Consider the following 16,453-nt stretch of genomic DNA (forward strand, 5'->3'; position numbering starts at 1 on the left):
TTTAACTTAAAGATTATATTTTAGTTGTGTTCCTTTAATAAGATATAATGCATAGCAAAAAAATGTGCTACACACGAATGAATATACCGTGTGATAATTACGATTTTCCTACGTCAAAAAAGCGATTGTAACGCTTTAAAGTGTTCATATTACTTGCTTTTACGAGCAATTTATATAAAACATATTTTATGTCGCAATATATTATCAACATAAATAAAATGTAGTTTTTACATAATATGACATTAAATAATAATAATACGTAATAATCGCTGCATTGTTTATTAATTTATGATTAACTCTTTTACTTTTTATCTAATTTCTAATTCCAATTTTTTTACAAAGCGCATTAAATTATTATTTGTATTCCATTGAATCATTATTATCGTTATGATTGTATTTTAAATGTAAAAAATTAATTAAGTATTAAATTAAGTATTAAATTAAATATTAAATTTTATTTACGTTATATAGAATTTCTTATTATTGAAGAATAAAAGAAATTTCAATATGCTTATCAAGACTTTGTGCCAAATTGTATGCAAATTATTTATGACATTACTTATGAATGATTATTCACACGTTACTACATGTATTTGATCGCATATAAATCATGTGACAGTTCGATAAGCTGAACATACTAAATGATTATTTGAATTTTATTTATTCAAATTTCGTAGAATCTTCCTCAACAATTTTAATTGGGATTAAGGACACATTTAACAAATTATTTTATTCATTTTTTTCTTAAAAAAAATTTCCTTTCTGCGCATTTTATATTTTCATCTAAAATAATCGAATATATCCTTATAAATATAAATAAAAAAATAAGATTTCAAAGTTCAAATTTTTTTTATAAACGGTAATTAAGTTTTTATAACGACCAATAAAATTAATTCTTTGCGATTCGCTGAGAGCATAGTGCCGTGATGCGAATTTCAACATTCCGGTCTATCAACAATGTATATCATAACATATATTATATAAAAACATTAATCTTATTGACAAATACATACTATTATTACATGCAGTTGTTAATAAATAAAAAATAAACAAGCATTGGGTTGAAATCAAAGCGTTATAAACTTCAAAATTCAAGCAACTTCGTTAAAAATGAACAAAATTTAAAAAAAGGATTTGAAAACTCTTAAAAATCTTTTCAAAAATTCACTTTCTCAAATTCTAATCAAAATTTTAATTATAAGGAAAAAAGACCGTTTTTAACTCAAAGATTACTATTTAGTTTTATTCCTTCAATAAGATATACTGCACAGCAAAAATGTATTAACTTACTTTTTTGTGCATCGCATTCAAATTTTACTGTACATTCCTCGTAATACATTCGCTACAATTTATCGTAATAATACGAACTCGAAAATTTGCTATAAATCTAGGACATAATCTTTCGTCTATTGTAAATAAAGATAATAATCGCGCGTGTTCCGAGCGGAAAATCCGATTAATTGGTCGTCATCGTCGTTGCATCGATTAACGACACTTACTTTAAAACGCGATAATATATCCGCGTTTCAAGGAGGGGAAAGTTAGGTGTGCGTCCAACTCGGTCATCCACTATGAGATAATTAGGGGGAAAACGACTGCAGGGCCTCATCAGACAACACCGAGGGGTTTCGCATATAATATGAGGGAGTAACGTTGTGTACTCGTTCCTGTAACTTTCTGCGCATCATTTTTCATTACTCGCATCAATTCGAGAGGCTCTCGCGTGTCGTTATTCCCCTTTCCCATGATAAATTTTAATCTTTTTACGTTCGTCGCGTATATTTCCACAATTCCAATCTCGCGGGCGCTATTTGTGTCCATGTATTGTTAATCGCTACGCGCGCCGTTTTGTTCACCGACGACAAGATATGATCTGACCGCTAAAAAAATAATATATAGTATTGTAATGCGAATGTAACGCTTGCGATTTTAAGAAATTTCAAATCTTAAAAGGTTTCTCTCCTGAATTTTCCTTTCATTTGACTTTTAATAAGTTTTTATTTTATTACAAATTAATATTAAGATTGCTGTAAACATATATTTGTCAATCATAAAAAATTAATGATTTTTATCTATCGTTAAAAAATTAATTAGTGAAGCTGAATAAGTGAATAAATAATTTCTATAATGAGCTTGATATACAAACTCCTATAAAAATATTAACGTGGCAAATAAGATTGATTTAAATTTACAGAGAAAAACATAGATTAAGTTGCACTTAAACATGAATTATTAAAACTGACGGCAATTATAATTGAATGTAAAGTATAAGTGTATTTGTAAAACTGTAATTACACTAGCGATTACGATTATGATTGATGATTAACGATCATTTTTCAATCAATTTTTTTAGAATAAAATAATCGAGGACAGCTGTGCTCTGACTGGTTGAAAAGCAATCGCCAATTCCAATCGCTATGATTACGATCGGCGGTATTCATAATCGATTCTTATTTAAGGCTGTCTTAAGTACAATCTTAAAATGCCATGAAACAATCAGAGAACAGTATTCGTAGTCCTTATTCATAGTTCTTATCTCAAGACTGTCTTAAGTAAAATCTTAAGACGCTGATATGGTCCTTTAATTCTTGACTTCTTAAGACTGTACTTAAATAAAGTCTTGAATATCTGACTATGAATACCGGTCAGAGAGCTGTATTAGCAAATACACTTAAGGCATTACTTAAGACGATCTAGAAATAAGAACGGACTATAAATGCCGACCAAAGAAAATATTTTATGAATTCTCTCGTATGTATCTAACGGCAGTAAGATAGTTAAATTTGTTTTGAAAGCGATATTGCTACACAATAGCGCGATCAATGTCGGTAAATCAGCAGACAGTTCTCAATTTGAATAAAAAATTGACAAACTGTCAAAGTTTTTATTAATACCTTTTAACGCGTTATCTGTATTTATAAACTGCATATCATTCGCATAATACTTATTACTGTCAGAGAATATTCTGAGATAAAAGTATTTCTAGTAAAAGTTATTAAAATAGATCAATGTGCTTTCTATCTGTTAATAAATAGAATTATCTACCATTCAAGTAAAAATCACACAAGTGTTATCGATATTACTCATTGTACCAAATAGTCTACATTTTAATAGTCGTTGCTAGGAAAAATGGATATTTATGTTCGCACTCGTAATTTTTCGACGCGGCAAATAATCATTACGGTTAACTATCTTTTCCAAACCATAATTTTGAAATATATGCGATATACTTTTTTGTTACAGAATATCCGTTTTCATGTGCCGTTAGATAAAACTCTTTTACGATCGATTTGTCGATTCAATGTTTTGTTGTCGATGAAATATAAAGGCAAATTGCCTTTGCTTATCAACAATAGAAAATAAAAGAAGAGAAAAAAGAAAATATATAACAATCAGACACCTGACAGGTATTTTAATTATAGCTGGCAAATATAATTAAAAATTCGAGCAGTTAAGATTACGTTAATTAGTTACGTATGAAGCTGAATTATGTATATAAAATAATACATAGATGGGCGTACTACGAGAAATAAACTAAATTTGCATATTTACGGTTTGCACATTACGGTTGTATATATATATATATATATATATATATTCAATCTCTTACATTTTGTATGTATTTGTATATCGCTTTTTTCTTCAATTTTTTTACATGCAATCATAAATTCTATCAAAAAAAGTTTACAAAAAGTATAAAAAAATTATGATATAAATATAAAAGTAGTTCAAAATCTTTCTAGTCTTATTTTTCTTCATTGAATGTATATCGTAGATATATTTTAGAATATATCGAATACAGAAATATTTTTTAGAATATCCTATATCATATTTACAACAATAAATTGGTAAGCATATAAATATTTTGCATTACTCCAAATCTAATTAAGTTCAAAATCCTTTTGAAACATTGAAGCAGGTAGATTATACAAGGGAAAGAGAGAGAGAGAGAGAGAGAGAGAGAGAGAGAGAGAGAGATGTCGTAAGTAGAATTCAAACAGAGCCAAGTTCAGAGTGAAATGTTACAGTCGCAAAGCGCACACTAACAAAAGTACATGAAAACTATCGTCGACAATCTTCAACGCAAAAAGTACCTGCAAAAGCTGCGCTCAATCTCGAGATTTAAAATTTATGCAACGTGATGCATTGTTGATTCAACCTACGAACTCGTTCGTCAGAGAACTTGATTGTCGCTTCTCACGTGGCTGTTCCATAAATGTGGAAATTGCGAATTTGATAGCGAGATCGAATTTTGGGTCATTGCCCGAAATCGTAATCTCGCAAAAAAAAAAGAACGGCGCGTCTCGCACCAAAGAAAGCGTGCACACGTCGCACAATCGTTCGTTCGAAATCAATTGCGATTGGGATCGGCAATCGCGATCTTAGCAAAAGGATCTCCCGAAAGGTCTAACAAGATCAACGGTCGAACTGAAACTGCTCTCCCGCCAACGAGCCCGTACCTCGCATCTCCAATCAACTACTTCCTCGCAAACTCAAATTAAATGTTCTCTCTACCCTGCTTCCCCACTACCATCAGCAACCACCACCATTGCCATCATCACCAACATCGTCATCGTCGTGGTTGTTGTTACCGTCGAACAGACACCGCGTGTTCCCGCTGTTCACGGTTTACAGTTGCGTCGTGCATTGTGCGAGACCCTCTCTCTATCAGGGGCCCTTCGCATCCTCCGACCCATTCTTAGATCATCAGACCTTAGGGTGAACGAGGTCGATTCGGTCGGCTCCGAAAATGCGCCGCGTCGCATCGTGCAGATACGCTCTCTGCCCTCATTCGACCTTTTCAGGTCTTTATATTGATTGGATGAAAGAAAGAATTAATTTTTGCTTATTTGATAAAAGATAGGTCTATCAAGATCGCGCGATATCATGATAATTTTAATAAGTGTGTCAGTACAATATTTATATTTCAGATTTAATATTTAATAATAATGAGTATCTTAATTAAATAAAACATAAACCAAATCTAATATGATCATAATTCTAATTTTTAGCACTTTTTATAATTCTTTTCCACTTTTTATAAAAATAAAAATACCGCAATTTTTATACAAAAATTTGATCTTTTATACAAAAAGACCAAAATTAGTCCAAATTCGTCATATTTTTATTTTGTTTTTTTTTTAATGTAAAAATTACGAAACTTTTATTTTCATTATCTGTAAAGTTAACATGATATTTTATTTTATCGAAAAGTTTTAAAAAATACTTATCAAAATATTATGTTGTATAAACGTAAAGTCCTGATATAGCCATGTAAAAAAACTATGTATATTCAGATCGGCAATTTAGATATAAATGTAATAATATTTTATGATTTTAAATACAGCTATTTGACAGTTAACTCACAGGAAATAAAAGAGTTAAAAAATAATAGTTTCAAAATTCATGTATTTGAAAAATAATTTTGTATATCTATCATAAGACAAATTAATTTCAAATTAATTTGATATTTGATAAATCTAATTTAATAAAAGATTTGCAATTCATACATAAAGCTGTATAATTTTGACAAATTTACATATTTAATTGAATATACTCTGCACGCGTAAAGAATGATTTTAATATTTACTACACTAATATTTAATACACAATTCTTCCATTATTCTTTCAAACTATGAATATGTACATTTGTGAATGCTTTTATGTATATTTTTATAAAAAATTCATAAATTAACGCATTTGTTAAAATCCGAAAATAAAGAATAAAATTAAAGAATTTTAAGAAATTTAATTTTATGAAGATTGTCGGAATTTATAATTGTTTTATACACTCAAGAAACTAAGGAATCGTGTATTCTTTCAAAAAATAAGTAATTTTCAAGAGAATATAACTTCATAAAAATGATTACAATGAAATAATTCAAAAAGCATGTTAAAACGTGAAATCTCTATTTTTAATTCAAATAGATAGTTTATATAACAATCTAACTGACTTTTTACAGAATACGCGAATAAATTGACGAACAAATAGAAATTTGTCAAATCTCAAAATTTTGCGAAGTTTCATGATGTGAACTAAAAATCGCACATAAAAGCAATTTACATTTTTCAATGAAATGAATCTTCATTTTTAATTTGCGTATTTGTTGAGTATTGTATAATTTTTTTTTATCGAATTATTCAATATTGAAACAAAAAGTGATTTTTTTTACTTTGATTGCTTGAATAAAAGAGTAATGATATTTTTTAAAACAATTAGGAAGATTTCAATTTGGTCGCACTTATCTCTATTGTGTATATCCGTCATATACATAATACAACATAAAAACGCATTTAAAAACATAAATTTGAACGTGTAACCTTCACACAAAATATGACGGGTATATTGCGATAGCATAAACGTTGTTTTGCTCAAAATCATTGCTTTGAACACGGAGGACATAAATTACGTTAAAATCATAACATTCTTAATATTTCTCGCTGAGATATATTATCATAAACGAAAACATGTCAATCCTTAAATTTCTAGCGCCTCATTGAGTGAAGTTTACAAATGAAATTTTCTTTATATAAAAAAATGGTAGGCGTATTTTAAAGAGAAAATTTAAACCTTCATATTCGTTTTTTTTTTAAAGAAAATCGTTTTTTTAAGCGCTGTTTGTTTATTTTTTATGAACAGTTAAAGTAAAAAGACTCTTTTGCTTCACTGTTGGATAAGTCAATGAAAAAAAACGTACAATGCTCACAAGTAAATTAAAGATAAAGATTCAGTCTTTTAAAATCTATTAATTGCTTTTGTATATAATTTTTAATTCATGCTTTGGAACTTTGTAGAGTTTTAATAAAAAAAACGTACAATGCTAACAACAAGTAAATTAAAGATAAAGATTCAGTCTTTTAAAATCTATTAATTGCTTTTGTATGTAATTTTTAATTCATGCTTTGGAACTTTATAGAGTTTTAATAAAAATTTTTAGATTTAAAGAATATCCATTTATATCTTTGCAACTCCATAAAAAATCAGTCGAATTAATTGTTATTTAAATTATCTATCTGAAAAAGTAGAGACTTCAAACTTTAAAATGTTTTTTGAATTATTTGTGTTGATCTCAGCAAATTTGTTGTTATAATAAAAATTTGATTAGAATAATCAAATTTTGATTAGAATAACACGATCTCTAAATGAAAAAATAAGAAAGTTTTTGTTAGAGTTACATAGCAACAAAATATATATCAAAACATTTCTGTCAGTGTAATCATAAGAGCATAACTAATCATAAGAGCGATATTAACATCTTTTAATTTTGAAATAAGAACAAACTATAAATACGTAAATTATCGCAAAAAGTTTTTGTAATGACTTGTATGTAACTTATAAAAATTATATCGAGACAAAAGAAACGTATATATTTATACGTTTATAGATAACATTCGTTTTTAATTACAGATTAGATCATTAGATTATCAACCATCATTTTCTGATTGATTATTAGTTTGAGGGATAATACGTATGATTATTCTGATAATTATTAGTCTTCTAATCATTAGTAACTAACTATTTATTTTGCAAGACCAATGTTTTTTTAATTAACTATCAGTAGTTAGTGAATCAACTAAAAAAACATCTAAATATTTTCGAGATACCGATTTAGTCAGTGTAAAAATCGAAAGACGAAAAAAGAATAAAAAATTCACATAATAAATAAAATTAACTTTTTCCATAAAAAGGTTAAAGTAAATCGATAGAACTTGTCACAAAAGCGATGATAATTTGAGTCTTAAATTCGAGCATTGTTGAAAGTATCGCATTTCTTTTTATTTCCTCTATGGAAGATTAAAAGATTTCTTACAAAAAAAAACATTGAATACTAATTAACAACATCATAATATCATTATAATTTTACACTCAACATATAAATGCAATATAACATATATACACATACAAATAAAAAATTTTTACTTTTCACATTTTTACTCTAGAAAAAGTTGTATGATTAATATCCAAGGGATATTCGGATTCCTACCTGAGTGCTCCTCAGATGTAAAGCTCTATATTAATAAAAGCAGCGCAAAAGTCCGCCATATTGGTATTATAACTAATCATACCAATAATATTAAGCGTTTATTGGACTAACAGACAACTCGATCGAAAATGGCGATCGAAATAGCCAATAGGAAAGTTGTCGGCATCTCGACGTAAATCAAAGAAATGCGCTACTTTTATTAATACAGAGCTTTACTCCAGATGTCATGTCATCTTTGTTATTTATTGAACGTTAAATAAGATAAGATGACATGACATCTGAGGAGCATTTAGGTGGGAATCAGAACCGCCTCAGTAAACTTATTTTATAACTTTTAACAACAGTTCGGAATCGTAAAGTCAAAACAGGTCACGTGATCAAATTGATGCTTGATATTCATCAATTTTTATCATCAATTTTAATCGGTTTTGACGTTAAAAATGAGCGTCCAGCGTTAGCATGAAAATGTACCTTTATATTGTCGTTGCACAGCTTTTTCACTCTGTAAAATATCTGCGTAACGACATTCCTAGTAAAATCGTCATTAAAAAATTATAGCTTTATAAATCTCTGTTTTCGGCGCATTTAAATCTGTGCGTTTTCAGTCGGAAATTCTTCGCGTAATTGTAACCGCGCGAAGCGGGACGCGAATAGGAATTGCGGGAAATTCCAAACCATCTCGCGTCTGCGACGCAGCGGTTGTTTTATATTCATGAGACATAGCTAAACGGGAATTTTCAATCGTACATGTTCAAGAAAAGAGAAAAGAAAGAGAAGTTTCTCGGCAAGAGAGAGTTTTCATTATTTTTTTTCACACGATCTCTCTCTTTCTCTTTCTCACTTCCCCCCCCCCTTTCTCTCTCTTTTTCGCTCCTTAAACGTGCGCAAAAAGTACGCGAGGAATAAAAAAAATGAAAATTTCTCACCTGCATCTTTGTTCCTATATAGCGACCTTCTGGTGTTCCGTACAATGCGATCGGCGATTAATTCATTCACAATATCCGCTCCACGGATACTTAATCACGATCAATTGTTTTTCGCGGAGTTTTCACGGAATATATGTTGCGCGGATGTGAAGTCACGCGACATCAACCTGTCATATGTGACAGCACGCTGATACACACTGATATATACCGACTATACACTGACGCACTCAGAGCAACGCGTCACTGTACTCACCGTCGTCGTGATTCAACTATCGCAAACTATCGTCATCGCGAGGTGTGGGTGAAAGCGGGATTTGCGGGAGGGTCTGCTCTCCCCTCTCCTTCATTAGTCGTACTTATACTTTTCTTTCGGCATTCCGCGATATGGTCGATAGAGAAGATTTCTACCCTCTCGTATCATGAAGGTCAGGTCTGCATCGTTGCATCATGTTGCACATTCTGCATTTAAAATAAAATCGATGAATATATATAATTAGAAAACTGGAGAGAGAAAAAAGAAAAGTTGAAAGAAAGTTTAACATAAATTATATTGCACATTTTCTTGAGACGTGATGCCAGCAAACAAGAATGGATTTAAATGGATTGAAATTTTTTTCTATCTGAATGCGTATTTTAAATAGCGAATACTTTTTTTGGATTTAATTGAATTCAATTGGATTCAATTAGATTCAATTGGATGCAATTGGATTGAAAAACTGCATTTCCTATTCAAAATTTTGAATTGAACAGTATTCACAATGCATAGAAAAAGTTAATATTATTTTTAGATTGAAAGGCATAGAGATATGCTCCATGCAATTCTTATAAATGAATAAAAATGCATTCAGGATTGAAAAGTATTCATTTTAACATTCGTGAATCAATATTTCTGAAAATCTGAATCCCATTCCAATTCATTTCAATCCATTCTCGTTTGCTGGATGTTTATCTTTTCTAGTTCCTACTTTTTTTTATTTCGATTTCTAATTTTTTAATTTATTTTTGTATTTCTTTTTTGTATTTCTTTAATTTTTGTATTTCTTTTTTATGTAGAGATATTGTCTTCTTTGTATAATTTTTCTTTCTTCTTTTTTATATGAAATATTAATTAATTGTTGTTTTCGTGAATTATAATTATTTTACAAAGAAATGTGAATTTTTCTTTTTCGTCTTTTCTTATACATATTTTTCTTTATTAAAATACAGTATCATTTATTATTTTTTGGCCTTTCTTTTAAATAATTTTATTTGTAATTATTTTAATTTATAATAGTTTTTCTATTTTTTTTTACATATTATATGTTTAAAAAGCTAAAAGGAATTAATATTACTTTTCCTATTTTTCGCGTTTATTTTTCGTATTTGAACAACAAAATTAGAACAAAATAAAATAAATAATATTAAGAAAAATTAATTAAATGAAATAGAACAAAATAAATACATATTAGAACATTGCAGAGGCAAAAGGAGTCGTGAAAGCATTAAAAAACGCAGAGATAAACAAAAATATAATAGAAAATATACTATGAAATAAATTCTGAATAGATTTCTGGAGTACAGAAAATGCCTTTAAAATGAACGGACCTGCTGCGTTGACACGCGGTAAGTGAGATGACAATGACAATGGAATTTTAAACGAATCATGGAGTCGTGAACAGTCCAGTTCAGTTCGGTCTCGTTTTTATACGTACGGAAGTGAACTTGCATGCTTTCGAGCCGATACTGCCGTCGATACCGACAGCGATAATTGACGTCGTCGGCGTAATCGTCGTCAGGGGGGCCGATCCCTGTGGATCGAGAAGCGTAACCGTCGCCGTTGCTTGACAGAACTCAACAGAACCAAGGAAGATGGCCGATATGACGGAATCGCCGCCGCTGTTTGACAACGAGACAAAATTGGACGATCTGGAGGATGACGACGAGGATATCTTTGCGTCCGCGGTACAGGTATCAACGTAGCTAACAATCCATTACGTCGGGAGTCGAAACTTCGCAAGAGAAGAAAAGAAAGAAAAAGATTGATAATCCCAACGAGCCCGCATACCGCGATGCTGCGAGACTGATCTGCGTTCATAGTTGCATGATAATTGTCGTGAGACGTGTATCTTTAACGCCCTTACGTTATCGGAAATTGAACTCGTTGAAATTATGTCCATTTCGTTCTGTCTGATCAAAACATTTCCTGCTGCAAAAAACTAGTACTTTGATCTCTTTATCTTAATTGATTTGATATAAACAATCTGTGAACTCCGCAGTTAAATTGCTTTCCATTTTCACAGTGATACTGAGTCTAAAGTTATGTATTTTATATTCAGATTATGACTTGCTTATTTTGGTGACGAAGTCATTCCATAATAATACAAGTTTATAATTCTACTTTAAACGTGAATTAATAAAACTCAGTGCATTGTCTGGAGCTTGTATCCAGATTATAGATGAAAACTCAATTAAATTTCACTTGTTAGAATGAAAAGAAATAGGCATTCAATTGAGTTACGATGTCACAAATTGAAATTATTTAAGTTTTGGTGTAAATAGAAAGCAACTTGTATTTTGATTTGATATTAACATGCCAAGAACATAATATAAACAACAGATTTGTAGACGTAAATTGGAAATATTTATTATGTTCATAGGAACAGAACCAATTGGAAGATACTTCGCCTTATAATGGAGTCTCCAAGGTGCAAGCAGAATTGCCAAAGCTGTCTTTGCGAGACATGCCAGAAGAGAATTCGTTTTCCTCGATGTCCAGCCCAGCTCCAGGTCCTTTGAGTCCTCCACTAGGACTAATGAATACAGACATCGGAGATCTTCATGATGTTCCTATCAATGATAATGCAGATACTTTGTCTGCAAATATTATTCATTCTCGATCTTTGGAGGAGGTATATATTATAATGCATTAATATATATAAATGTAACTTTAACACTGTGCTATTTATGTAGGTTCCAGCAGACACATCTGAAGTTTTCTTAAAGATTACTGTCACTTCGCCTCAAAAGATTGGTGAAGGAATGGGTGCCTATGTCGCATATAAAGTTGAAACGAGAACAAATATGCTTATTTTTAAGAAAAGGAACTTTAGCGTGATTCGGCGTTTCAGTGATTTCTTAGGTCTTCATGATAAATTGACAGAGAAATATCTTAGGAATGGCAGGATAATTCCACCAGCTCCAGAGAAAAGTGTAATTGGTAGGAATATAAAATTAATTTTTCTTAAGTTTATTCGCGGTTATAAAAAAGTCATTAAAAAATATAAATGATATCGCAACAGGAACGACGAAAATAAAGATGTCAGGGGACAAAAATCAAGAGCAAAATTCGAGCTCCACAGAATTTCTTGAACGACGTAGAGCAGCTCTCGAGAGATATTTGAATAGAACGGCTGCACATCCAGTTCTGAGTATTGATCCTGATTTCAGAGAATTTTTAGAAGCTGGTAAGTGATACTCACAAATAATAAGTCACATGAAATTTTTTAACAAATTAAGTTCTTTTGATTAAACATCAGTGATTCTCTTTTTTTAGATGTAGAATTGCCTAAAGCTACCAATACATCTGCACTGAGTGGTAAAGGAGTAATGCGGCTTTTCAACAAAGTTGGGGAAACGGTTAATAAGATAACGTATAAAATGGACGAGAGCGATATGGTGAGATTTCTTCAATGTAATCCCATATTTCTTCTTGCATGTATTTCCTATGAAGTATCGTGAAACAATATTTTTGTTGCTTGCAATAGGAAGAGGGTAAGGTACGTTTACTTGAAATTGACGTATCGTCTTGTACATTATATATCACGTATTTTTAATTTAATCCACATTGCTGTCAATAGACTTAACATTATCACATAATATATCACAAAAATATATTTATTACAATATTTTATTGATATATTTAAAAACAATGTATACCAATTGCTAAGTGTATGTATAATTATTCATTATTGAAAAAGAAATGAGATGAATAAAGATTTGTAATTTTTGCAGTGGTTCGAAGAAAAAACGTCGCAGATAGATTCTCTTGATATTCAGCTACGCGCTTTACATTCCGCGGTCGATTCCTTAACGAATCAAAGAAGGGAATTAGCGAACTGCACTGGTGCTACAGCGAAATCAATTGCTGTTCTTGGCCATGGCGAACCTGGAGCATCTCTTGGCAGAGCTTTGGCACAATTAGCTGAAACTCTGGAGAAAGTTGAAGTGATTAGGAAGACGCAAAGCAACAGTGATCTCTATCAATTTGGAGAAATGTTGAGGGATTACGTCGCGCTTATTGGCGCAATCAAAGTTGGTATTTATAATTTACAATCGCATTTATATTCTTGATGTTTTGTTTTCACATGTGGCATTGTTTTGCAGGATGTTTTTCATGAGAGAGTGAAAGTCTTTCAAAATTGGCAACACGCTCAGTTGATGTTGAACAAGAAACGCGAGCAAAAAGCACGACTCGAACAATCAAGCCGAACAGACAGGACGAGTCAAGCAGCTACTGAGGTCATAGAATGGGAAGCGAAAGTAGACAGAGGTCAGGAAGAATTTGACAATATTTCAAAGATGATAAAGGAGGAAGTCGAACGCTTCGAATTAGTCAGAGTGCAAGATTTCAAGAAACAATTAATTGAATACCTAGAATCAATGCTACAACATCAGAATCAACTCATTAAGTACTGGGAGAGTTTCTTACCCGAAGCACGAGCGGTGGCGTAAACATTCCGTTAAGAAAAACGATAATAAGGCCGATACCTACCGTATAATACGAAAAAAGTAACTTCTGTGATGTTCGTCGAGACAAGTTATTCCATTGTGGCGTATTTTATTAAGAGAATTTGAGTTTTGTGTGGAAAGAGGATAGAGAGGATTTTGCATTTGAAAAAAGAAGGAACAGAAGGAAAGTAAACGGGTGATTCAGGGATACTGCCAAATTATTATGAAATGAAAGGAAAGAGAATATATCCTAATTAGACGAACATAACTAGAAGTCTTAAACTTTTATTACATTTCAATTATTATCAATATATAATATATTAATTCTTTATGATTACTTTATATCCATATTATATTTACATTATACGTAATTGTACGTATAAAATATTATACAATTTGTTAAAGAATGTTACTAGATAATAAAGATCAATCATGGTTATATAAGTATCTGCGTTCCATGCACTTAGTAAAATGAATATAAATATATTTATGTCTATTCGTTTCTACTAATATAGATTAATCTCGATTTGACTTGATCTTTTTTTAATATTTAAAACTAAAAAAAAGATAAATAAATTGAACCGATATTAAAATCAATCTACATTGGTAAAAACAGATGAAAGAAATGTAAAAAATGTGTGTTTAGTAAAACAATTTTGCAACGAGTGGAACGTTCAAGTTTTGAAGAACGCAAAATTTAAGTGTAGCAAAAAAAAATGAAAATTGCAGTTAAAAGATCTAATTTGTTTATTTTTATTGAAGCGCAACTAGAAAAAAAAGGGTATTTGTCAGACACATTTTTCGCATATGCAACGCAATAAGTGTAGAAAGTACATAAGTAAAGTGTCAAAGAACAGATATTTAAATTTAAAGACAGATAACCTCAACGGTATAATCGTGTCACATATGTTAGGTCGTATGTGACGCATATAAAAGTCATATTTGTCGATAATAACGAAGAACAGTGTAATATATTAAAAATATTTTCTATAATGTCATCTAACAACGTCAAGGACAGTGAATTTCAGGCGTATAAAGACGATTCACGAATTCCTTGCAAGTATGGTACTAAGTGCTATCAAAAAAATCCGCAACATCATAGCAAGTACAAACACCCGCCAAAAGGAGAAACGGTAACGTATAATCTTCAGCTGACGACAAATATGGCAAATTTGCAATTGATACGCTAACGTTAATTAATATTACAATTCAACAATTATTAATATTATCATTCAATTAACTTGCTCGATGATTAACTTATGGTAAATAAATGTTTTACATATTTTGTTAATCGGAATAACATTATTAATTTTTATTTTTTAAGATATGGAAGAATAATTAAGGACAATGAATTATTGTTTAAAATTTTGCTTTAAGCAATTCTGCTAGTTGAATTAATCATCAATTAATTTAATCGCTCTAAACAATTCTTATTTATCCTTCTGATTTCTTAGGAGAAAACTGAAAAGATAATTACTGGAGAAAAGAGAAAACATCCTATTAGAGATGATAAAAAAGTGCAAACACAAAATCCTCAAAGAAAATTGCAGAAGACACTCGAGTCTTCTGAAAGAAATTTACATAGTTTTTTCTCAAATCCAAAAAGAAATGATGTCATTATAGATAACAATGAAACGTTTAAAGAGAAAACGGAAACATCAGATAAGAAAGTATCATTGAATGGACATAATCCAGTTAATTCAACTGAAAATAATGCAACTGAGAATACATCAATATCTGAGATGGATGTCAAAAGAATTATTATGGATCTATTTCTGGTTGAGATGCCGAAAGATTTTTTTTCAATTTTATGAATTTTGTAAAAGCATATCAAAAGATAATCCTCTTTCAGCTTGTAAATATGTTCGCTTGAAACTTGTGGGTCCATATGATATTTTGGATGGTAAAATAAAAATTTCTTCTAGTGAAAACGATAAGGAAAAATATTTGATACATTGGAGATATTATTACGATCCTCCAGAATTTCAGGTATATAAGACAAATTAATATTTTATGAATACAATGTCAAATGACACTGTATTCATGATTATGACACTAAAGATGTAGATTTATACAATACAAGAATTATATCCACAGACTATTGTGAAATGTGATGATAAAGAAGGATTACATTTTGGTTACTGGCGAGATGATGCAGTAGAAAAACCAATATTTATAGCAAAGAATCGAGCAAATGTGAATGGCATATTTGAACCCGTTGCAGAAAATATATTTGGTGCTGTCGAGTAAGTAAATACGAGAATTTAAGAGATTTAATATATATAGATCTATATTTATATAAGCTTTTCTATGATCTTTTTTCACTTTATTCTCTTATTTATATATATTTAAATTGTAGTGCTTATTTGCAAAACAAAGTGAAAACGGTCAATCCTTTCGAGAAAACCAGCATAATACGTTTGCATTCGCAACTGAAGAATTTTGCCAAACAGCACAAAATAACTTTGGACAAAAATACCGCAGATATGCGAGCGAGAGAGAAACGGGTTGTAGCACGAACTTTTCATAAAGCTGGTATAGTTGTACCTTATGATAAGAAGACTCAATTGGGTTACAGAGATTTGGCAGCAACTGATAGTAAGTACAATTGCACTAATGGTATTTAATGCGCACACATTCAAATTTTTTTTATAAATAGATCGTTTATAAATAGATTTTATAAATACATAATATGTATATATATATATATATATATATATATATATATATATATATAATAATAATAAATAATTAATTATATTATTATTATATATTATATATACACACACACACACACACACACACACACACACACACACACACACACACACACAC

General features: G+C 30.3%; 3 protein-coding genes across 3 annotated transcripts in view; 2 read left to right on the plus strand and 1 right to left on the minus strand.

Annotated features, from left to right (window-relative positions):
* LOC105627362 (lipid phosphate phosphohydrolase 1-like) overlaps window positions 1-8,917 on the minus strand; it is a 103,871-nt gene extending 94,954 nt beyond the window's left edge. The window contains exon 1 of the mRNA XM_012208647.1: window positions 8,912-8,917. Coding sequence (XP_012064037.1) covers window positions 8,912-8,917 — 6 coding nt within the window. The remainder of the gene's footprint in view (window positions 1-8,911) is intronic.
* A 1,842-nt stretch (window positions 8,918-10,759) lies between these two features.
* On the plus strand, window positions 10,760-14,062 carry LOC105627214 (sorting nexin-2-like). The gene is made up of 7 exons (XM_012208501.1): window positions 10,760-10,858; window positions 11,548-11,799; window positions 11,861-12,107; window positions 12,190-12,354; window positions 12,444-12,565; window positions 12,902-13,201; window positions 13,274-14,062. Exons 1-7 carry the CDS (start codon window positions 10,760-10,762, stop codon window positions 13,619-13,621), a joined length of 1,533 nt encoding a protein of 510 aa, XP_012063891.1. The 3' UTR covers window positions 13,622-14,062.
* A 548-nt stretch (window positions 14,063-14,610) lies between these two features.
* LOC105627215 (UPF0609 protein C4orf27 homolog) overlaps window positions 14,611-16,453 on the plus strand; it is a 2,379-nt gene continuing 536 nt past the window's right edge. Inside the window, 5 exon segments of the mRNA XM_012208502.1 lie at window positions 14,611-14,751; window positions 15,073-15,414; window positions 15,416-15,607; window positions 15,716-15,864; window positions 15,978-16,216. Coding sequence (XP_012063892.1) covers window positions 14,611-14,751; window positions 15,073-15,414; window positions 15,416-15,607; window positions 15,716-15,864; window positions 15,978-16,216 — 1,063 coding nt within the window.

Source organism: Atta cephalotes (assembly GCF_000143395.1).
Source record: "Atta cephalotes unplaced genomic scaffold scaffold00008, whole genome shotgun sequence".
Lineage (NCBI taxonomy): Eukaryota > Metazoa > Arthropoda > Insecta > Hymenoptera > Formicidae > Atta > Atta cephalotes.